General features: G+C 34.3%; 1 protein-coding gene across 1 annotated transcript; it reads right to left on the minus strand.

The window, feature by feature from the left end:
* Window positions 1–23,161: 23,161 nt before the first annotated feature.
* LOC139867561 (dof zinc finger protein DOF5.7-like) lies at window positions 23,162–24,421 on the minus strand. Its single transcript, XM_071855928.1, has one exon. It carries the CDS (start codon window positions 24,330–24,332, stop codon window positions 23,304–23,306), a length of 1,029 nt encoding a protein of 342 aa, XP_071712029.1. The 5' UTR covers window positions 24,333–24,421; the 3' UTR covers window positions 23,162–23,303.
* Between the last annotated feature and the right edge of the window lie 1,949 nt (window positions 24,422–26,370).

Raw genomic sequence — 26,370 nt, forward strand, 5'->3', positions numbered from 1 at the left:
AATAACGAGGATATTATGAACGTTAGTTAATGAAGATACAAATTTAAATCGCGAAAGATATTATTTAAAAAAAAAAGACGGTGTTAAAATAAATTTAACGGAAAAACGCGGGATGTTACATCGTGTGATGGCACGTATATGGCAGGCCGTTTCCATACTGGCAGGCCGTATGGAAGGCCGTATCGCGGGCCGTATGGCAGGCCGTATGGCAGGCCGTATGGCTTGCTGGCCAGCCTGAATTCCCTGGATCGTAACTTGATTTCTTGTCTTTCACCGTTTTCGCTCTAGAATCTTCGTTTTAGCTCCGATTCTCTTGATTCTTTTTGCACCGTCTTTGTAATTACTTGTTCTTCAATTCTAACTGACGAAGTGGGTATTTTGTCGACAAAGTTCGAATCTTTCTTGTTTTTGGGCCTTAATACCGGGGTGAAAACGTGACTTTTTAGCCGATATCAAATATCCCACACTTAGACTTTGGTTTTCCTCAAGCAAACTCTCATTTTAAAGAATCTTTTCAGCGTTTCTTTCCTAATAGCCTAAGCGGTTTTTTTTATTATAAGAGCAAAAAGATAAGGTGAGTCATCTATGTTAGGACTGAAATTATCTCTGCAAGCATGCGAGGAGGTTACATGACATAGGCTAGCTTTCACGGGTCACTCAAATCACTCAAGTGTTTAGGGTTCCCTATAGATCTAAGAAATGAATACGCTCATAGCCAGTCATGCTGCACCCATCGTCATAGGCTTGATAAAGACTCAAATCCTTGCTGCCAACGATAGAACGGTAGTAATCTCAGCTTTATGGGTTATTTGTCAATGATGGATAGGAATTTTGGAGTGGTAGTGAAGTTGTTTTTGAAGGGTGAGATAAAAGGGTAATGTAGTCTTTGGATAGATAGGAATGCTGAAGTATTTTGAGAAGCACTTTTGAACTTTTATTCATTTGATAATCATTTTCGGTCGAGTTCTCTTCGGCATTTCTCTTATTTAGTTCTGCTCCTTTTTTCAGAACTTCAATTTTTTTTTCGGAGACTTCATCACGAGAAACTTTTTGCCGGTAAACTTTTTCAAGACCTTTGCCATGATACTTGAGAGGTTTATAACATTGGGTTTTCGAAAGGAATCTCATTTTCTGGGTTTTCTGAGAAATAGTAAAGGTGATATGGATGTGGTGGTGGAGTAGAAGTAGTGGAGGTGTGGAAGGCTTATGTTTGACAAATGGGTAGCTATTTTGATTACAACCGAACCACGCTTTGCTGCTTGGAGATGTAGATCTAAAGAAAGTTCTGATTCTAAGCACAGACATCGGCACTCTCAACAGAAAATAGTGAAGCATTAAAGATGAATGCTGGTCTTATTTGGGGTGCCTCACCATAATCAATTTAGGTCGATAATGCCTTAGTCATGCAATGCTCTATTAGAGATTTCAATCTAACAAGAATTCCACCTTACTTAAGCCTTATTTTTATTGACAAACGTTTTAGGTTTTCAAAAATACTTTTTCGAAAAGGGGTTCTTTTGCAAAAAATTTGAAATTTGTCTTAAGGACTTGGAATTTTCGTAATGGGTTATTATGATATAGCATAAAAAGATACCAACATCCCACACTTAGACGAACATTGTCCTCAATGTTCCTAGTGTATCCCACACTTAGGAGTTTTAGTTGAAGATTCGGGAGTGTTTGTCTAGGGTTTTAATTGGGTGTTATCCCACACTTAGTGATAAGCTAGGATGTGGTATAGTTTGAATCTTGAGCTAGTATCGAAAAGAAAGAAATACCCCTAGCAGATGCGGCTGGTTTCCTTGCTTCTTTATCAGCTCATTTGTCATCCTTTATTCTTCTACTCTACTTTATTGCACGGGTTGCCTCCAGAGAAGCGCTTTTGTTTAAGGTCGTTGGCTCGACCGTAGTGATTCTTCAAAAAGCAAACATTCCTTGTTGACGGTTGTGATCTTGGTCTTCTTGAGGGAATGTGAGTCTTGGTGGATAAGTTCTGAGAAATTGTCGGACCAATAGTGGTAACAAGTCCAGTACTACTCTTGAAGATCTTCTGAACGATAAGTAGTGCGCAGTTTCGGCTCTTGATAAGTCTTGAATTCCGATGAGAATATGATCCACAGCTCTGCTGGTTGACCCATGATTGTCAATCATAGAAGCAGTGCTGGTGTTGATGATTTCTCTGACGGGATGATCATTTCGGAGGTCTTCAAACAATGTAAGAAACTGTATCTTTAGAATATTGAAGTCTTCGGAACGGTGATCTCCACAGTAAGAGCCTGTAGCTTTGCACAGATTAGTTAAAAGACGAAGCTGGAAAGAAGTGAACAGCAATCCTGATCCGAGTATTAATTTCACCATCTTTGAGTATATCTCTCGACATCCAGCTTTAAATATGAAACTAGGATCTGTGGACTCATGGAAGATACGTGATAGTTGCTTCATAACATAGGTGGCAATGTTGACTCGATCTGGTTCAAAATGAGAGAACGGATTGTTTCGCCTTGCTTCCTCCATAACAGCGTCTGGTAACTCTTTGATAATCAGATCAGCGTGGTGATCAATTGTTACGTAAATCACTAGTCTGTCTGGTGTGCTTTCGAAATTATCTCTATCCAGAAGAGCGAAAAGACTGTGAATATCCTCGATCATTTGCAAATCAGAGTGATAAGTTGGGCGGCCGGTGGAAAGATCCATATGCTTCCGGATGAGAGTCAGTAGTGCTTGTTCGTTTCGTGAGAACGGAAGTGCAGATCCAGCTAAGGCATTATAAACCTTAGAGTAAATGTTCTTCTGATCTCGACAGAATCTTGTCTCAAGAATAGTGCGAACCACTGAATTATGCTCTCGTTGCCTTTCTTCGTGATATATATGATCGTGAAGAGAGTTGATAAAGTCTTGAATGCATTCTTCTAGGATTTCAACATCATTGTCTTCTCTTCTGAAATATTGGTGGTGCTCTTCTCTGATAGCCATGATTCGTTCTGTTAAGCGTAGCGAAAAATCAATGGTTGACTTTCGGATGGCTTCGAGAATGTCTTCAAATTCATCAGTATGATTGATGAAGGTAATCATGTCTGCATGTGTGGATATAACCGGAATTCGATCTGAAGAAGAGTCCGGCTCCCCTTGATCTATTTCGGTTGGAGAGTGTGAGTTAGTCAGAATGTCTTCGTGATGATCTTCCTCGTCATCATCGGTATCCGGTTCCTCTGAGGATGCGTCTGATGAACGGGTTTCTTCAGTATTCTGATTCTCCACTTTGATACTTACATGATCAATTTCTATATCCTTAGCCTTAGCCTTGTTGGTCTTCTTTTTGAAGCGAATGATTAAACTGTGATCTACCGTTTCAAGCCTCATTATTTCTTCATGACGCTTAGTGCTTGGAATGGGTGTTGTCGCAGTTTCTTTTACATCTTCCATCTCCTCTTCCTCTTCAGATTCCTCCTCTTCCTTTATTTCTTCGCTGGGATCGTCTTCTTCCATTTATGGGTCGTCTACAGACTGTGATTCGACACCCATATCGATATCGTCGGCTGGTGGTAATGACTCATCATCGGAAGTAATCCTTCTGGTGGAAATAGCAAACATCTCTGCCTGTCCAGAAAGATCGGTTGGTCGGTCAATTTTGAAGGTAACGCTCTCCCCATGTGATCGTAAGATCATGGTTTGGTTGTACACATCAATGACAGTCCTAGCCGTATTCATGAAAGGACTTCCTAACACTACTGGGGTGTGTAGGTCTTCCTTAATATCCATTACTATGAAATCCGTAGGATACAAAAATTTGTCGACTTTCACCAAGACGTTCTCAACTATGCCCTTAGGATATCGAATTGTATGATCGGCAAGTTGCATTGTCATATTGGTTGGTGAAAAGTCTCCTAACTCTAATCTCTTGTAGAGAGAGTAAGGGATTAGGTTAATACTTGCTCCTAAATCTGCTAGCGCATGTATGGTTCCAGATTGGTAGATTGAACACGGGAAAACGAATCGGTCTGTATCTCCTAGCTTAGGTGGTAGAGAGTTTCTGAGTAATGCAGAGCATTCTTCACTCAGTGGAATTTTGTTAGAGTCTGGTATCCTCTCCTTTGTAGATAAAAGCCTTCGGATGTATCTCTTCTGGTTGGGAACTTTGGACATAGTGTCCAAGAATCTTCTATCTAGTTTGAAGGAATCAAGCTTGGATGGTTCTTCTTGTAGCCTTCCAGGATAAGGTACGCGAACTGGAGTTTCAGGGGTCAGCTTCTGAGTATATGTTAATTTGTTCTTGAGCCTAGTTAACCTTCTCCGTGGTTCTTCCTCAGGGATTACTAAATCCATTTGCTTTGCTTCTTCTATGTGGGGATTCTGGATAGTATTACTTGGCAATCTTCCCTGCGGTCGGGTTTCAAGGCGTTGTGATAACTGTCCGAGCTGCGTTTCCAAACTTTTGAGCAGAGCCAATTGATTTCTCATTAGTATCTCCGTCTGATCTTGTCTGGTTGCAGTTCTCTGATTTAACTGTTGTTGTCCTTGAATGAACTGAGTTAACTGATCATCAGCTGCGTGAGTGGGGTTAGTTGCTTTTGTAATCTAGGTGGTAGGGGAATTCTCCTCAACTGGGGGACCAGTGAGTGGAAGTGGTTGATCGTAGGTCAATTGAGATTGCTGGGCTGGGTAAGGTGGATAACGATAACGGAAAGATTGATTGCTTCGCTGAAATTGATTAACCCTTGGTGGTTGATTGAATCCGAGATTTGGTGGACGAGCTGGGTATTGAACGTAACAGACTGAACAGTCAGGGTTTTCGTACTCAACTTGATAGTCTCCAGTGGGTTGCGGGTTGGTACAATTAACACAAGCCGGAGCTTGGTTAACCAGCTGCGGTTGCATCTTCAATTCTCCGAGTTGCTTTGCAAGAGATTCCATCTTATCTGTGAGGGATTTGATGGCCTCCGTTTGATTGTTAAGTGCAGAGAGTGGGGCAATTGATGAAGTTGTTTCACCACTGTTCCAGTCATGATGATGCATCGTCATGTTCTCGAGCAATTCCCATGCTTCATCTGCGGTTTGATTCATCAGATTCCCTTGAGCTGCTGCATCGATCGTCTTCCTATGATTTACCGTAAGACCATTGTAGAAGGTATAGATTTGGGCTAACCGTTCTAACTGGTGATTAGGGCATTTCTTCAGCAGGGTTTTGAAACGCTCCCATGCAGTGTAAAGAGATTAATCATAACTTTGTTTGAAGCTAATGATGTCATTCTTTAGTTTGGTTTGTTTAGAAGGAGGGAAATATTTGGTTAGGAATTTAGTCGCCATCTCCGTCCATGACGTGATGGAATCTTTTTCCAGTCCTTCAAACCAAGTTTGAGCATGATGAGTGAGAGAATAGGGGAACAAGTATAGCCGGACTATATCTTGTCCTATCCCTGGCTGTTTGTAGGAGTTCGAAAGAGATATGAATTTATCAAGGTGAGAATTAGGATTGTCATTCGGTAATCCATGAAACTGACAGCTATTTTGAATGAGCTGGATGACGTGATGTTTTAACTCGAACGATTGTCCTTGAATCTCTGGAAATCTGATTGGTCCTCCTCGACCTTCAATCGAGGGTTTCGTGTTTTCTGCTAAAGTAACGCGTAACGCCATTTGGTTTCTGATTCGTGCTTCCTTGCGTGCTTTAGAGATTATTGCGTCTGGATCAGGTACGAATAACAATCGCCTTTTTATTTTTGATTTTTCTCAAATAAGCTAAACTATAATAAGCTAAACTAAACTAATCTAATTCTAAGGTAATCTAATTTAATCTAAGGTAATATAAGGTAATCTAATCTAAGGTAAACTAAAGTAATCTAAAGTAATCTAATTAATTAACTAACTATCCTATGGTGGAATATGTTTTTGGTTCTGGCTACTGATTCCCTGGTATTTCGGTAACAAAGCTTCGCGCAAACTATTCAACAAACCAAGTGGCCAGGCTGACTAGGGAGAGGCAGGATCCTTTTGGTCCCAATATAATTGGCGACTGTTCGAAAAATCCAATAACCAAGTCCGTGTATAATTGTCTTTCTTAGACACCACAAAATGCTTGCGAATAAGTTTAATTAAGAGCAGTATCGCCTGATACCAAGTCCCCGGCAGCAGCGCCAAAAACTAGTAGTTCTCCTGATATGGCCGAAACGGACGGTATTTATTTGCGCGGTGTCGTTAGGCCGCGGCTCGCCAGGATCAGCCACTCGTGGGAGAGGGTACTGTTTTAAATTTATATTTAGCGGGGCCTAAATCTTACTACTCCTTATAAGTAAGGAAAGTATGACCTAAAGTCGTATTTTTGAGATATCAGTAACATCGAACCTATATTGTAGCCTAAGATAGCTAGGGAGTAGTGAATGTTTATTTTGGGATTTTTTTAATTTAAGATAGATAAAGTAAATGCGATAAAATTTGTAATTCAGAAAAGGTTAAAGTAAGTGCATACTATGACTTCATCAGTTATTCTGTCGAGATTATGGAATGCTGGCTCATGAATAGGCAGAGGCCCTGTATTCATTACACTGGTCCTAAATGCCCCTGTCATAAGACATGTCACTGGGTACTGCGTTAGGCTTGAAGATTCTGAATAGACAGCAACGTCCCTTACCCCCGATGCCCGTGCAGTCTGACTACAGGCATACACGTTCAGACGGCTCATCCAATTGAGCGACTCGGTTGGGTGACGTATTAACATTCTAAAATGGTTTAAACTTTCTTAAGCATAATAGAATACATGGTTTACCATATCCGAGAGACGTGATGTGCTTCAATGCTTTCGTTAATGATTGGTAAAAGATAGTTAGGCCCTTAAAAAGAGTTCAACCATAAAGAACACCATGGCCAAGTCGAGTCTGACTTCCATGAACACGTTCGGTTATCCTAACGGTCCAATTCTTTATGTGTCTAAACAAACAGTTCCTTAATTAACTAAGAATCCCTCAAGCGGGGTGCAATGCTTGAGACCACGTTATGGTGCAGTGTACTGGTTAACACTAACCGTGTTCCATGGCCTTACTTAGCAGAGGTACAGCTTACAACAACCGATGTGCTTCAGCGTGCACGTACGAAGTTTATATGCTTGGTGACTACACTAGCATGGTCTAGGACCGACAATGTACTAAGAGTCTAGTTAGATGTTTCACTACGAAAGAGTCCTCAGTCGGAATCCAAAGCACGATAGACTTACTACAACCGGTGTGCCTCGGTCGATCTTACGTTGTATCCGAGAGACTTCTCTTACCAAGGGGTGACACAGATAGTGTACTCTGAATCGGGGTTCGTGACTTCCCAATAACAGAGCCTATAACTACGTTCTATTAGTTGGAAAAGCGATTGAGTTTAAAGCATAATCGGAAAGCATTTCAACAGCATACACATACCATAATATTATTTCGGCATTATAACTGCTTATATCATAGCATACACTAAAGATAACTACTCGCTAATCATGGCAATAATATCATAAAACATTATATAAGATAAAGGATAGAAGTACCAGTAGATTAAACGAGTTCCGAATACAAAAGTGACAACTTCAAGACTCCAGACCGCTCCTAATACAATCTTCAGCGTTCACCTCCGGGTACTTAATTTCCCGCTCGGAGGTGAGAAGGCCTTGAACGTATGACTAATATTGTACAAGAGAGAGAAAGAAGTGAATTGAAGTGTGTGTTGGAGTGAATGACAAAGACCCTTTAAATAGACTTGAAAATTTGCCAAATACGCCTGGCAGGCCATTTGGCAGGCCGTATTTGGCAGGCCGTATGCAAGGCAGGCCGTTTGGTGGCTCGTGTGGTGGCACGTATATGGCAAGCCGTTTTCATACTGGCAGGCCGTATGGCAGGCCGTCGTATGGCTTGCTGGTTAGCCTGAATTCCCTGGATCGTAACTTGATTTCTTGTCTTTCACCGTTTTCGCTTTAGAATCATCGTTTTAGCTCTGATTCTCTTGATTCTTTTTGCACCGTCTTCGTAATTACTTGTTCTTCAATTTTAACCGACAAAGTGGGTATTTTGCCGACAAAGTTCGAATCTTTCTTGTTTTTGGGCCTTAATACCGGGGTGAAAACGTGACTTTTTAGCCGATATCAGCTCTCCCAACTAACAATGCACGAGTTGTAGTCAACTTCTTAAAATATTTTTTTGCAAGGTTCAGAACACCGAAAGCTTTAATAAGTGATCGGGGTACTCATTTCTGTAATAATCAACTTGAGAAAGTTCTCAAAAGATATGGAGTAACTCATAAAATCTCAACCGCTTATCATCCACAAACAAGTGGACAAGTTGAAAATACCAACCGAGCTTTAAAACGTATTCTAGAGAAAACCGTAGGATCAAATCCGAAGGAATGGTCCATGAAATTGGAGGATGCACTCTGGGCTTTTAGAACAGCCTATAAAACTCCAATTGGAACCCCACCTTTTAGACTCGTTTACGGAAAAGCATGTCACCTTCCAGTAGAAATTGAGCACAAAGCATTTTGGGCTTTGAAGACATGTAATCTTGATTTGCATGAAGACGTACATCTACAGTTAAGTCAACTAAATGAATTAGAAGAATTGAGACATGAAGCATATGAAAATTCGTTAATCTATAAAGAAAGAACGAAGAAATTGCATGATAAAAGAATCAGAAGTTCAAAAGATTTTAAGGAAGGAGACAGAGTTCTTCTTTTCAATTCAGGATTCAAGCTATTTCCTGGAAAATTGAAATCTAGATGGTCTGGACCATTCATAGTCAAAAGAGTTTTCCCGTACGGAACAGTAGAATTAATAAATTCAAATGGGATTGAATTTAAGGTTAATGGTCACAGAGTTAAACATTACATAGATAATCCAATGGAAGTTGAAGATGAAGTTAATCACAATTTCGACACCACAGCTAACTAAGTGTGGGAAGATTCGAATCTTTTAAGGGTAATATGTATTTATGTTAGAGTTAGATTTTTTGTTTTCGTGTAGTTCTCGAAAATGGAATCCGAATGGTCTTTCCCTAGCAGAACCTAAAGAACTAGTCTTCTCCCTCCATTCTGAATTTTTATTTTTTTTAGGTTTTACGAGATGAAGACTTCCTTTTATCTGAACCATGGTCTACTACTACATGCTATGATTACTAAACGTAATAATGACACACTTCCGAGTGAATTGGTATCATTCATAAGAGGCAAAATGGATGAAGTGAGGAAAGAACTCAGGAAAGATCATCATAAGACACATTTTGGTAAAGGAAAATTAAAATCCGCAACAAAAAGAAGAGCACGACACCTTGAAAGATGTCAAATGGTCACACGAAGGTAAATGTTCGAACAATCAAGCATATTCAAATACCGAATTTGTTACTCTATGCAGAGAAGGGCCGTTCATATGTTTAGAAGAAAAGTTATTGAAAAATCGAGGTTACGCTTATGTAGCTATGGAAAACCAAATCACACGACTCTCCTATGAGTCGGCTAAAGCAGGTCTCTGAGAATTCTATATCACAGGTAAGTATGTACAGTTTTTATTTGTTTTTATTTATTGCTTTTAACCTTTTGATAATAAATGCTGAATCGTTCGCTATAAAGTATTAAATTGATATTCAATAAAATTAGGTACGCGAAACCGAAATTATTAATATCATACAAAAATTTATTACATCACTGCGAAATTTACCGTTTATTTTTAAGGTATAAATATCTTTAATCAATCAATCCAAAATATTTCAAAAATTCGTCAGGAGTAAAACTAGGTAATATAGCCGAAATTACTTTACCCAAAAGAGGGACGTATATTTTTGTTAATATTTGATTGATTAAAGTGGGATAAAAGACCAAAAAGATTTTTATTTTTACCTTATTTTTAAAATTATAATATAAATATTAAATTATTATTGTAAATTTTTAAAACTATTATATAAAAATTTAATATTTTAAATGAAAGTTTGTAAAATTAATGTATATAAATATTAATAATATTTATATGAAATTTTATGCATTTTAAATTTAAGTTTGGTGTGAATTTAAAAACAAAAATGTACTTTACTTCATCAAGTTAAAAATTGATTTATAAAATTCGTCGTGAGTTGAAGACTAGGTCGTTGAACCGAAATTGTTTTACCCGAGGGCGGGACGAGAAATTTTATTATCACTATTTTTAATTTTATTGATCTAAAGTATGCCAAAAATATTAAAAAAATTCAACAATCTTAGCTTTTAAAACAACGCTTTAAAAAGAAAAATTTTTAAAATTTTGTCGAGGGACGAACTAGGTCAACGTACCGAAACGCCCTCAATATAAAAGGAAACAAAATTTTAAATTTATTTCATTTTTGTTTTTATAAGTCAAAGGTTTTATAAATAAATAAAAAATTATACCCCATGCGATCGCATGGGGTTTACCCTTGTGAGCCATGCGATCGCATGGCACTGGATATCTCGGCAGAATCAAAAGTTCCAGTCGCCTGTTCTGTTCCACACATCAACACACACACAAACACGAACACTCTCAAAAACACTCTCAAAAATCATTATTTTTTCACCAAAATTCACCAATTTTCTCACAATAATCCGCTATAATCATGTCTTTTCTCAGATGGGGAAGCAGGAAGGTAAAAGTTTCACCCCTAAACTCATAAATTTCCTACTTTTTGTGATAATTTTAATTAATTGCAATAATTTTATTTTGTTAATTTTTAGTGTAATTAGAGTTAAATTGTTAGTATATTATGCATGTATAACCTAGATTGATGCTATTTAACATGATTTGAAGCCAAAAACTTCAAAAAATTTAGAAATCTAGGGTTTGTGTTCTTGAGCAATTTGGGGCTTTTTGATATAAACAGGTTATGGCCGACTTTTGTCATGAATTATTGCTAAATTAAGTAGTATAACATGTTTAGGTAGCTAAATGATCCAAACTTTGATCCTAAACATGATTTTTGAAAATTAAAGTGGACTTTTTAAGTCTAAAATTCATGAACTTGATTAATTTGATATAAATGCCATTTGAAACTTGTTTAATTGCTAATAATGAATATTTTGACATGTTATTTGAAATAAAAGCCTATGAACTTTGTATACATTTTCATATATGATTATTTGAAAATGTGTAGAATTGATAAAAATATGAAAATGAGTATAAGTTTAATATGGATTAAACATGTTATTGTAATTGTTTTAATTTATTATTTTGCTAACACTAATGCATATTTGGATACAAAAATTTTGTGTTTAATGTGTTTTGCAGAGAAATACAGATACAGACGGTGCATCATCGTCTAGGCAACCTGATCCGGAACCACAGCCAGAGATGCAATATCACGAACTGGAACAACAACCTGAACAACAACAACATTATGATCAACACATGCCATACTATGAGCTGGAGCCACAATTTTTTATTGCCTACGTAGTATTTCCCGTTCACCATATAATAGAACACCCAACAATTCATGAAGAATAGTTGCATCCCAATTTAAGAATTGATAGAAGTTTGAGAGATTACCCGACGTACCAAAGTAACAAATTTAAGCTTTGGACCAAAAATGTAGAAGTACTAAGGGTAATAGATTGGGAGCCTTTAGAAAGGGTCCACCTAGCTAACCCAGTTAGGCAGCATCTAATCCAAAGGTATGTCAGCTTTTCTTTTTCCGATTGGGAACGTTTATTTACCAATCGTAGGCCTGTATATAAAGAGTGGTGTTTTGAGCTAATGAGTACTATAGCTTTTAATAAGGATGTAGATAGGTTAGACGATAAGAGTTTTCTTAGATTTTTACTTGGCTGTAGGATGTACAGGATGTCCATGCTGGACATGGCTAGGGCTTTACAGATTTACACTCCCGCTGAATTACTATCACCTGATTGTACAAATTTGATTTATCATGGTGGGCGGGTAGATAGAAATTTTGACGCTAACGCCATCTGGAGGCGTATGTCAAATTTTAATGTGTTTACACTGGGAGGAAGACACTCCTATTTAGATATTAATAAATCCGAGCTTCGTATAATACATAGATTCTTAGCAAACTCTATTACACAAAGAGGTAACAACAAGGAGAAAATGACCTTACACGATTTATTTTACCTTAAGTGCATTCGAGACACTAGAAGCTTTGTTAATATCCCATACTGTGTTGGTTTTTATCTTTCCAAAATGGTGGAAGGTATACAGGAAGGGGGAATAATAGGAGGAGGTATTTTTGTTACTCTCATTGGAGAGTATTTAGTTGTAGATATGGAACAAGGGGGTCAATGATGGTAGCTAGGGAACAAGACGAGACTTTAGGTTTACAAGTCTATCAAGGTGCAAAGGTATTGATTAGGAGACGCAATCAGGCAATGCCATATCGGGGCAACCATCCACAGGTAGAGAGAGGTTCGGATGATGAGATGGAGGAAGCAGATGACATCAGGGATGTCATTAGGGATAGTTTTACTGACGTTTTTCAGCGTATAGATGAGGTAGAAATGACTAATGAGGATAGGCATCGTCGGTATGAGCAGTGGCAAGCCGCGAATGAGTATGAGACTTCTAGGCGACGCCAACACGATAGCTGGGAAGTTCATCAGCACCAAATCATGAGCCAGCTATCATATCAGGTACCAAATAACTACATCCCGACTCGGCCTTCTTACTATCCACCACATCAGCCCGACATGTGACCACCCTATGACCTGTACGACCCCAATCAAGCATACCAGAATACCTATCACCAACCATGGAACCCGAACGACGATATGAACTGGAACCCCTATCCAAATCAATAGTGTTCCATTGGTGATGTCTTCTCTTTTATTATTTTTATCTATTTTAACATTTTGATACTTTAATGTAATGTTTAATATTTTTATTATTTTGTACTAATATTTCATTTTTGTAATTTGAAAGTGGGATATTAAGTCCCATTTCAAATTACCATGCATGTTTATATTTGTATTGTATGTATTTTATCTCATGTACACAACAGGGTAAAACAGCGCATTTTCAAATACTGGCATTAAGTTCAGCAAAAGCTATTAATTTTGACGACAAAATGAAAAACAAGTGTGATGTAACAACAGACGGAATGAACAAATGATGTGCACCATTTATCATTCAACATAAACAACAATATGTTTGGAAACTTTGGTAAAATTTAATCATTTTTCTACGCTAATCACCCTCAATAACTTAAATTGTTACTGATTTCTTGCAAATGAGGGCATTGCAAGATCTTAAGTGTGGGAAGGGATTAAATTCTTTCGGTTTTAAATTTTTTTTGACTTATACACTTGGTTACCATTAAAAATACTAGTAACGCAGTAGTTGTATTAGAATCTAGTGCTCTATGATAATAAAGAACAGCCCTAGTCTTATATACTGACTACCCAATTCTAGTAAAATTTTTCAAAATTTTCAACTACATGAACTCAAAATCATGTTTATACATATTTATGAACGATAAAACTAGATGTTAACACCGAAATTATTGTTACCTCGGAAAGGACATAAATTGAGAAACAACCCAAAATGCTTGAATTCATTTAAAATGGAATAGAGGAGAATAAAAAGGCAAAGAAAGGAAAATAAAAGCCAAGTGTGGGAAAAATTTACCAAGTTATTTAGAACATATATCACATGTTTTTGTACAAATAATTGAAGATACTTTTGTTTTGGACGATATTAATCAGTTTTACCCAGTTTATTGTAATATAAATGGAATTTAAAAGGAAGTAAAGTCATCCGAGAAAAATACACGCGCTTCTTGATTTAGGTCAGGAAGTTGTCGTCCAGACCAGTTGTAGAGTCTACGAAAAACCTTGAAAAGTTTTCTCGAAAATCAGCTGGAAATCCACGGACCTCAGCATCAAACAGGGTCGCCAAGTGGTCAGACTTATCCTAACCATGAGAGGATCTGTCTCGTACAATGGGGGGGCACCGTGCAAATTAGCTTATAAGACTAATGAATCAGATCCCCAGAAAGGATAATCTCCTTAAAGATCAAAAATCAGCATTTAAGCCTGATATTACTCAATCCTTGAGATTGACCTTAAAGATTGAGAATTACAAACTCATGGAATTCAATGATATCTAAACTTGAGCTTGAACGAGAAAATATTTTGATCAAATTACAAACCGATTTGTTTTCTGAAAACCCATTTTCAATGCGTTCATTATCATTGAACGTAAAATCCTAGGATTTCACCTGGAATTCATTAGGTCACCTGAACCAAATCGGGTGTCAACAGTAAGAACGGTAGTTGCATAGCATAGTCGAAGACAGGACCTTGTGCCAGACTGAAAAACTATAGGGTGATCTTTACTATTGCTCCTGACACGATATAGACCATAATCAAAAGCATGTCACGGGACATTGTCTCAACAGTTGCTTTTTCAACGCTTTCCTTTACAACCGGACGGTAGTTTACCGAAAGGTAATATACGGAGCAAGTAAACTGGACGTGTTGCTTTCCCAATACAAGGTTAGCAAGTGGGTGACACAAAACCATAAGTTTTGAGCAAAAATTTTCAAATCTGAAACCCACAAAACCCACAAAAACAATTTGCAAACACCGGTGAAGGGTTATTCCGGAAAACTTATCTAGGATAAAAGCTAGATTGAATTTTCAAAAAGATCAAATGTTTTCGTAAAGATCCAATTTCCTTAAAGGATCTAAATTTTCATAGTCATGTGGGACTGTAAACCACAACGTTACTACCATTGGAAGCGCAAAATGACAGGTCTAGTGGTAGTATAAGAAAAGAAGATGCCTGGATATTGTTGTGTTTCAAAATACAATAAATTCAGAAAGCTGATTAACACAGTTTCCAGATTCAGACTTCGTTCCCATAAAAATTAAGTAAAAGATAGGGAGATGTTAAGAATTTTAGCTAACCAAACAAGAGCTTAATAATCCTAGGTTACTACTCAACCAATATCAAACAGATAATTACTAAGTAAATATGAAAATTAAAGCAAAAAAGTGAGAAACGTAAAGAACGCGAGAAAATTGTTGGATCGTATGAACGGATTTAAACAATCATTCGATGCTATATATATAGAGTGCGGAATTTTTGATATGGTGTATTTAGTCGAAAACACTTGATTAACTTGATCGATTACCTTAAGAAACTTACTTGGAACGATTAGAATCGATTAAGGTTTTATTACGAACGACTGGAATCGGCTTAGAGGTGTTAGAGTTCGTAACCTTAACAATGAACCTAAAATCACCTATATATAGACTATGCAGCTCTATCTGTACAGATGTGACCTTCATCCGTATGGATGTAACGTATTCGTGCTACAAATCTCTATCTGTACGGATGCATCCTCCATCCGTACGGATGGACTCTAACATTATAACTTTTAGTTATCGTACGTAGTCCAAATGCACGAGGGCCTTACATTTATGCACCGACAGAATAAAACATGGTTATATCTTATATTGATATTCATTTAATCCCCGGTCAACCAAAAAGAAATTCTTATTAATTTTCGTATGTGTTAGTGCTAGAATAGGCTAGGGGTTTAATTTATAGAAAGTACAAAATAGAAGAAATAAATGCTGACGATTTTTTGTCCACGCCAAGGGTCGAGTTTCGTGAGCCTACCTTCGCGATACGAGAGGGTCCCAAAACATTAAACCCTAAACTCTAAACCGTTCGTATTAAAAGTTCAATTTAAATCCTAATTTCTAAACCCTAAACCCTAATTTCTAAACCCTTAAAAAACTCTAATTAAAACATTATTCATGATGTATGTTATCATTTATTTCTTTCAGCGTTTTTCCCTCAAAATAATAACGTTTTTTCACAAAGTTTTTTTTCAAATGTTCATATTTTAATGTGTTCTTAATGGTTACATTTTAATGTGATCTTAATGTTTGAAATTTTTTTTTTAAAAAAGAACGAAAAAAAGTTATTTCTCCCAAAAAAGTGTTTCTCTCTTAATTAAAATAATATATATATATATATATATATATATATATATATATATATATATATATATATATATATATATATATATATATATATATATATATATGATAATGCTAAAAACAAACATATATTTCATAGCATTATCCCTCAAGAAAGACAAGCTTTTAGTTGCAATTGTTCTATTTACAAGTGATATTCGTTTAAATAATAAAAGGTGAAGACAAAAGACAAATTCGACGAATTGAAGATGCAAACGACCAAAAAGATCAAAAATACAAAATACAATCCAAGTGGTTCAATTTATTGATGAGAAACGTCTAAAAGTTACAAGAGTACGAGCCGCGAAATGCAAAGTACAAGATATTAAATATACGAAAGGACGTTCAAAAATCCGGAACCGGGACATGAACCAATTATCAACGCACGACGCAACGGAGCTAAAATTACAAGTCAACTATGCACACGAATATAATATAATATATTAATAATTCTATAAATTATTTATATATTATATTTATATTAAAAACCGTCGGCAAATAAGAAAACAAAAGTACATGAGCTGGAAAAGCAGGCCATGCGATCGCATGGTCTGGAAGAGTTAATCCCATGCGATCGCATAGCACCCAAAGTCTGGCCACATCTATAAATTGAAGCATTTTTCGGACGAAATAAACACATCTTTTTCTTTTCCTTTCTATGCACTCTCTCAACATATATATATATATATATATATATATATATATATATATATATATATATATATATATATATATATATATATATATATATATATATATATATTATAATTTTAATTTTAATTTAAGGTTAATAATAATAAGGTTATAGTGGCGAATGTTTTAAGTTTGTAAGTCGAAATTCTGTCCGTGTAACACTACGCGATTAATACTCATTGTAAGTTATGTTCAACCTTTTTAAATTAATGTCTCGTAGCTAAGTTATTATTATGCTTATTTAAATCGAAGTAATCGTGATGTTGGGCTAAATATTAAAGACGGGGTAATTGGGCTTTGGACCATAATTGGGGTTTGGACAAAAGACCGACACTTGTGAAAATTGGACTATGGGCTATTAGTGGGCTTTATATTTGTTTAACTGAATGATAGTTCGTTAATTTAATATAGAGATTTACAATTTGAGGTAATTATAAATAACCATATACACTCGATCGGACACGATGGGCGGGATATTTATAAATACTAATAATCGTTCATTTAACCGGACACGGGGATGGATTAATAGTCAATGGACTCATTAAAACAGGGGTGGATTATGTGATGACCCAGAAATTTCTGACCAAATTTAAACTTTATCTTTAAATGATTTAATGTTTTCGACACGATAAGCAAAGTCTATAAAGTTGAATCTCAAAATTTTTGAACTATTCAATTACCTTTCGATTATTCTCAACGATTCGAGAACAATTATAGGTAAATAGATACATATATATACCATAACTTGAAAACGTAACAAAGTGTTGAGTATATGATACTGTGCATTAAACTTATTGGTTTGATTATCTGATTGATATATTTAGATACAAAAGTTAAAAGATTATGCCAAACGATTGAATTAAAAGATAATTATTGAGTCCCTTAAGGATTATGATATTATTACGGGTCTCTGTTGTAAGGTCCAAGTTGATTTGGGAAATCATTCATTCTTAACGGTATTCGGAATAAATGGTAAAGTGTTTGTTTAAATAACGTAATTTGGACACATACAATAATAAGGAATATCAACTGTTGGAATTAGATATATGAATAACTTGCGATATGTATTTTAAAACGTGTTTATTAATATCGAAAATATATATTTAACAATACGATAAAATATAATATTAACTTGGTCATAAAAACAAATTGTTATTATATATATATTAACAAATAGCGAGACGATGATTTATAGAAGTAAATGATCAAAATACTCGAAAGTTTAAGATATACTTTGAGTGGTATAGTTTAGGGATAATTTAAGGCTATATTTTGACAAAGGTACGTGACACGAAATGTAAAATACAAGTTTTCTCAGCGTACGAAAGGACATTTGAAAAACCGGAACCGGGACATAAGTCGAATGATGACGTACGACTTATCGGAACAAAAATTACAAGTCAACTATGCATGTGAATTTAATATAATATATAATTAATTATATAAATTAAATATATATTATATAAAATTATGTCGACAAACAAAAAGTTAAAAGTTTGTGAGCTGGATCAGAGGGCCATGCGATCGCATGGCCTTGAAGCACAAATCCCATGCGATCGCATGGGGTGCTTTTTCAGAAAAGGTACTATAAATTCAATTGTTTTGCTCGAACAATCACACACAGTTACAAATGTATAGATATATACTCTGTAATATTTATATTATTTATATTATTATTATTATTATTATTATTATTATTATTATAATTATTATTAAAGATTAATATTAATATTAATATTATTATTATCAGTAGTATTAATATTATTTTTATTAGTATTATACATAAAATACTACGACGAGGTCATGTTCAAACGATTTCAAAAATGATTTTCGAGTGAATTAAAGCTAAGGAAATTATGGGTTATTGCCAAGGAGGTTATGGGTAATGTTCGGGGGTATAATTGTGAATCAAACTTAGTGTTTATCATCTCCGTTACGTCTACGTACTTTTCTACAATATTGAATCTCAATATTAATACGTAAGCATTTATATTTTATATTTTATAAATTAATAGTGTATACATACTAGTGCTCGAGTGTATATATTTATACATGCTTGTATGCTAAATTTCGTCGTTAAACAGTTTATAATAAATCACGAATTAAATACATATATTACGGGTAAAAGGTATATGATATACATGTTTTCGGAAAGCTGGCGAAAAATCAATAACTTTTCATTTAGATATCGAATAGTTTCGAGGAACGAATCAAAAGATATGGTCAACTGAATTATAATTGACATTAATTGGAATTGCTTTTTGAATCTACAATTAATACTTAAACAACTTGTTTACGAGATTGATAAAATGGATTTTTGAATATTACCAACCGAGTAAATGAATCCTTATATAAGGTACGTCTCGTTTGTTGAACTATTGTCAAAATTGACTTTTTGAAACAACTTTGAATAACTTTTGTATGTCAATTTCGAGCATTAGGATTGTGATACACTATGACCTGACCTAGCTTGATAGACATTTATTGACCAACATATGTTCTCTAGGTTGAGATCTACGATTATTTGATATACCGAGTTTCGGTCACATTACGATGAACAACTTTATGTGCTGCTAAGGTGAGTTTCATATGATCCTTTTTACTCTCTACATTTTTGGGCTGAGAATACATGCAAATGCTTTATTAACTGATTTACAATATTTATATGTGTGAGTTTCATCTGCTCCCTTTTTAATTGCTTTTGCAATCTATATTTTTGGGCTGAGAATACATGCACTTTATTTTAAACGCAATGGATACAAGTACATACTAAATTCTACACCGAGTTTGAACCGAAAATCCCTTAGCTTTGGTAACTAGTAACTGCCGGTTATAAGAACTGGTGGGCGCGAGTAGTAGTATATGGATCCATAGGGATTGATATCCCCGTCCGAGCTAGAGCACTAGCCTTTTAACGGACGTATGCTATTTGAGAAGCGTACACGTTGGTTTGCGTGTATTATTAAGATGATTATACAAAGGGTTCAAATTATATATACGTTAAGTTTAGTTACCAGGGTGCTCAATTTCGTAGAATATTTTGATAAACGTTTCTGGATGAAACAACTGAAATCTTGTGATCCATCTTTATATACAGATTATGCGAAACATACAAACTATGAACTCACCAACCTTTGTGTTGACACTTGTTAGCATGTTTATTCTCAGGTTCCCTAGAAGTCTTCCGCTGTTTGCTTATATGATAGACAAGCTATGTGCATGGAGTCTTATATGGCATATTTTTCAAGAAAACGTTGCATTCACCAATTCATCATCATGTACCTTATTTTGACTGCATTGTCAATGGAAGTACTATTGTAAACTATTATATACGGTGATTGTCTATATGTAGAAATCATCAGATGTCGAAAACCTTTGATTTAAATATTCATTTATGGTGTGCCTTTTCAAAAGAATGCAATGTTTACAAAACGTATCATATAGAGGTCAAATACCTCGCAATGAAATCAATGAATGACGTGTTCGTCCATATGGATTTGGAGCGATCATCACAGATTACATACAAGGAAACTTGGTGTAATTGTTAATAAAGTATTAAAACCTTGGATTGCACGCAGTCGATATCCTGGTGCAATTATTAAACAAAGTATTAAGACCTTGTTACAGTATAAGTCCCCAATTAGTTGGAATATTTGACTTCGGGTATAAGGATAATTTGACGAGGACACTCGCACTTTATATTTATGTCTGATGGACTGTTATGGACAAAACCGTATGGACATATTGAATAATCCAGGACAAAGGACAATTAACCCATGGTAATAAATTAAAATCAACACGTCAAACATCATGATTACGGAAGTTTAAATAAGCATAATTCCTTTATTTTATATCTCATCGCACTTTTATTTACTGTCATTTTATTTATTGCACTTTTAATTATCGTACTTTCAATTATCGCAATTTTATTTTCGTCATTTACTTTACGCTTTAAATTAAGTTATATTTATTTTTAATATTTACATTAGATTTTAATTGTGACTTAAGTTTTAAAATCGACAAACCGGTCATTAAACGGTAAAACCCCCTTTTATAATAATAATAATAATAATACTACTTTTATATATATATATATATATATATATATATATATATATATATATTTATATATATATATATATATATATATATATATATATATATATATATATATATATATTTATACAAATATAGTTTAAAATAAAAATATAGCGTTAAACTTGGCTAGCTCTCTGCGGAACGAACCGGACTTACTAAAAATTACACTACTCTACGATTAGGTACACTGCCTATAGTGTTGTAGCAAGGTTTAGGTATATCCACTCTATAAATAAATAAATAACTTGTGTAAAGTTGTATCGCATTTAATAGTATTTCGCAATAAAAATATAACTATTTCATATACACCACGCATAACATCAATATATATATATATATATATATATATATATATATATATATATATATATATATATATATAGTAGTATGGTCAATGGGGAAGTAACCAATTGAGGGGAAGTAGGGGAAAGCAAAAAAAAAAAAATCGTTTTTAGATTGGATGACAATATGAACATTTAAAAAAGTCACTTTGTGATAAATGTTTTTATTTTGACGGAAAAACGCTTGAAGAAATAATATATAACAATTATCTTGTTTTTCGAGCGTATTTTGAGGGTTTAGAAATTAGGGTTTAGATTTAGGATTTAGATTCAGTTTTTAACACGAACAGTTTAGTGTTTAGGGTTTAGTGTTTTGAGTTTAGGGACTAAACCCAAAGCCCTAAACTCTAAATCGGGCTAAATTTTATTTCACAAAACATGGAAAAAAAAAAACGTTAACATTTTTCACGAACAATATTATCTTGAATGTTATTTTTGTCGATCGTTTTCCCGCCTAAATAATAACATTCATCACGAAGTGTCTTTTCTAAATGTTCATATTTTCGTGTGATCTTGATGCCTGAAAAAAAATTAAAAAAAAACGAAATTTTTTTTTTTTTGCTTCCCCCCGATTCCCCCCGATTGGTTACTTCCCCATATATAGATTGGGGGAGTTACCAATTGGGAGAAGCGGGGGGAAGCAAATTTTTTTTTCATTTTTTAAAAAAACTTTGTTCACGAACATTATAGATTGGATGAAAATATAAACATTTAAAAAAGACACTTTGTGATAAATGTTTTTATTTTGGCGAAAAAATGCTCAAAAAAATAATATATAACAATTATCGTGTTTTTCGAGCTTATTTTGAGGGTTTAGATATTAGGGTTTAGGGTTTAGATTTAGGGTTTTGATTTAGGATTTAGATTGAGTTTTTAACACGAACGGTTTAGAGTTTAGGATTTGGGGTTCTAGGTTTAGAGACTAAACCCAAAACACTAAAACCTAAACCCTAAACTCTAAATCGTGCTAAATTTTGACAAAAAGTGCTTCACTAAACATGAAAAAAAAAAACGTTCAAATATTAACATTCTTCACGATCAATATTATCTTGAATGTTATTTTTGTCGATCGTTTTTCCGCCTAAATAATAACATTAATCACGAAGTATTTTTTTTTTTAATGTTCATATTTTCGTGTGATCTTGATGCCTGAAAAAAAACCAAAATTTTTAAAAAAAATTTACTTCACCCACTTTCACTGTTTCCCTCGATTGGTTATTTCCCCATTGATCCTACCCAAATATATATATATATATATATATATATATATATATATATATATATATATATATATATATATATATATATATATATAATTTCGTGGATATATCTAAAAATGACTTGTCAACTTTTTTGTTAGTTATAAAATGTTATAATCAGAAAACTAATAATTAATTAAAAAAAAAAGAAAAAAGAAATATCACTATTGTTTTTCTTAAATCAAGCTACTTTTCTAACAAACACTAGCTACAAAGTAAAATGAATTTAATTTGCCGTAGCAGCAACAACAACAACAACAACAAAAACTCAATATCACATAAGTGATGTATGAAGAAGGTGAGATGTAGACAATTCTTCCTCTATTCGAGAATAAATACAAGTCATTTCTCCACCCAGAATGAAAACACACTTAAAAGTAGATAAAGTCATCTTTTTCTCTTCGACGGATAAAGAGATTGCTTCCGCGTGACCTCCGGCCAATAGGTAGGAAAAAAATTTTAAAAAAATTAAAAAACATTAAAAATAAAATTTAGACTCCATGAAAATGGTAAAATTAAATTTCTATGGATTTCAAATTCTGCCTGAAATTTAATTTAAACTCTAAAAGTCAGTTAAGTCGTCAATAAATCGACGTTCGCTATGTATTAATTTGATACATAATCACTATAACTCGTAAGAAAAGATTATTTTAAAAACACTTGTCATTATAGAGAGTCATCATAAAACATTTGAAAAAGGCTCTTTACCAATGTAAAACATATTTTATTCCCCTTGAAGTTAAACAACATAGAATGAGAACATTCATAAGAACAAAACAAAAACAAAAACAACTATTATCTTCATAATCATGCTTTTTTACCATCATAACACACATACATGTAAATTAAAAAACAAAAAGATAAAAAGACATAGAATTTAAAATGCAGAAACATAAAGAACTTTGATTAAACTCTGATTTTTAAGTCTCTTATCATCCTTCCATATTAAATATTAATATTAATCTTGATCACCATAAGCATTGTACTGATTGAATTGATCCCATCCTTGAATTCCATTATTCCAATTATTGAGACTTCCATTTTCATAATTTCCAGCTCCATTTCCATCCGCTGAAGCTATCGTTAAATCCGCATTCACCGATCCAAAATTGTTGTCGATGAACCACTCAGTAGCCAAACCACCATTATTATCTCTTTTAAACTCATCATTCATCGAGTTTTGAGAGGAGGGTTCAAGATTTTGAAACAAAATAGGCTGCAGCTTCTGAGCTGGTTGAGGTATAGCAACAATTTCGTTCTGATGATTAATTTGCAGCTCAGTTTCAACTCCATGTCCACCAACACCAACATCATTTCCGCCACGTCCACCGAACATCTCCGCCAATCGTTGTTGCTGCAGCTTTTGATGTAAATTTTGGTTCATAGAACTCAGAGATTCAATTGAGGAAGCAACATGATTAGGAACACCAACTTGTTGAAAGCTTCCATGCAATTGAGGTGGATTATGTTTGATCAAAGGGAGACGAAACCCTAATGGTTGATCAAGATTCATGAAAGGTGGTTGATTGATTGAAGATGATGAAGAATATTGGGTTAACCCATTTAGTTGAAAGTCCATAGCTGGTTGTGAGAGACCACTTAACAAATTCAACCCTCCAATATCTAAAGAGGAGTCTTTGAAGGAAGAAGAATCACCATTAATGATGAATCTTGAAGAACTTGATCTAGTTTTCTTGCTCTTCCTACAACCGCCACCGATTGGCACATTACGAAGGGCCCCGCCTTTAGTCCAATACCTTCTACATGTCTTGCAAAAGTGTCTAGGCTGAGTGAGGCTGTAATTATTGTAATAGCAAAACTTTGTGTTTGGTGAATCACATCTAGGACATTTAAGGGTTTGTTCCGGAGGCTTCAAAGAAGATGTTTTTCGACCAGCACCACCGCCGTTTGAACCGCCACCAATAGAGGTTTGGATATCATCTTTTGTAGGTCGGTTCGGTGGTGTGGTTTTGTTGTCTACAGACATGATGCCAAATGGATTAAATTGAGAAAAAAAGAAAAGAAAAGTAACCCTAATATTTAAGTAAAAGAGAGAGAGAAATTGAATATCCTATAGAAGAGGGAAAGCTATGAATTGAATGGCTTCATGTTTGAGATTGAAATTAAAATGTAAGAGGAGGATGTTGATGGGCACTTGTGAAGTTCATCAATTTATAACAAGAATTAAGAAGCCTTCTATTTTCAGAAAGAATTATAGGCTGTCTTTACAAGGTTAGATCCTAAGTAATATACTCGTATATAGCTACACAAAACATGCACAATGTGAAACGTACAATTAAATTTTGCTTTTCATCATGATATTTTATATGATTATTGAAGATTGATGAACTTTTAAATTAACCAAGTATTTATCTTGTGAAAAGCTTGTGAGTGTAACAAACTAACAAACACTGAACCCATATGCTAAATATACAAATTTCTTGCTATATTTAGTATTTAAATAGTGTGAACATTGATTCATGGAGGAATTGTGCATATGAGTTGTCTTAAATCTTTGTACTTCTAATTTAAGTATAATAAAAAACAATTAATAACTCACATGCATTACATATATACTTACTGTTTACATTTTCTCACACCTGATCGAATCAGTGAATTTTTTACACCAATCAGATTTTACTGAAACTTATAAATCATGTGACAATAATTGTTATAAACAACATGTTAATCATGTTTAAGCTAACTTATATTCAATATTTGGTTAGTTTTATTATAATTATTATCGTACATTAAAGAGCGTAACAGATGCATGGTTTTCTTCTGGCAACCAATTAAGAATGTCATTTTGTATAACTAAACGGATATATAGCTTGGCATCACAAGTATAACACCAGGAATAATGAAGCATGAGTTATGTTAGTATCATAAATTGAAATTGTCATTTTCTTAAAATAACTACAATACTAGATATATATAGCAATAAAGTTAGAAAACAAGGAATAAATAATTATAAATATATATACAGCTAACTCACATCACATGTTATATACAACTACATGATACTACTCAATACAATGTGACTTGAGTTTCATGCTTTATAATTTATATATTTATTTCAGTTCTAGGAATCACGAATGATATTTCTGATGATAAAAAGAATTAATAAGTAATAAACTTAATAAACCAGATATTTCATTTGATAAGCTTAATTAGCCATCAGCCTTCGCGGGTGGGTGGGTTGGGTTGCCAAAGGCAATACAGGGTTAGCGTGTCTATGCTGATCTACATATTTTGTGACGATATTTCATGTGATATATATTATTATATTGCATTTGATTACATAAAATAAACTTTTCACTTCATAAAGGATCTTGAAGAGTATTATACTCAGTGCCAGACGATCGGGTACATGAGAGAGGTGCCCCGTCCCTTAAAAATTGAGTACTTACACTTAACTATTGTGACATTCATAATATTTATGAGTTAAAAAAAAAAAAAAAAAATTAAGCCCCCAAAAATTGCAACAATATCTAGTATTATTATTCTTACCCCCAAGAAAAAGTTTCGAGTTCCGCCACTGATTATATCATAATTTGTTGACCATAATGTTTACGTTGCACGCTTTAAAGTCATCGTTAAGGTTAGGACATCAACAGTGAAAAATAAAAGATTTAATTTTTTTTTTAAAATTCTCACGTTTGGATGAAATACTTTGATCCAAAACTATCAAACGAATATTTTGAGTGTAATAATGGTGTGACAAGATAGTGTTTACCCTCTCAGATTGGATCAAATTCCCTCACAACCAAATATACTGGTTTCCTGCGATGACAGAAATTTTTTTAAAAATTTATTCAACTTTCGTATGATTGTTGAAGTTGCATGAGAGCTAGTATTTAAATTATGCATCCTTTCAGGCTTATAAAATCGATTATAGGCTGGATAAACGTATTTCCAGTAGTGGTGTCAATTTGGGTCTGGTGGGGCTGAGATTGGTGGATCATAATTAGCACCCCGCTTGAATTCTATTTAATTTGATATAAACAGGTTTACAGGTCGAACAT

The sequence above is a fragment of the Rutidosis leptorrhynchoides genome, chromosome 9 (genome assembly GCF_046630445.1).
Source record: "Rutidosis leptorrhynchoides isolate AG116_Rl617_1_P2 chromosome 9, CSIRO_AGI_Rlap_v1, whole genome shotgun sequence".
Classification (NCBI taxonomy): Eukaryota; Viridiplantae; Streptophyta; class Magnoliopsida; order Asterales; family Asteraceae; genus Rutidosis; species Rutidosis leptorrhynchoides.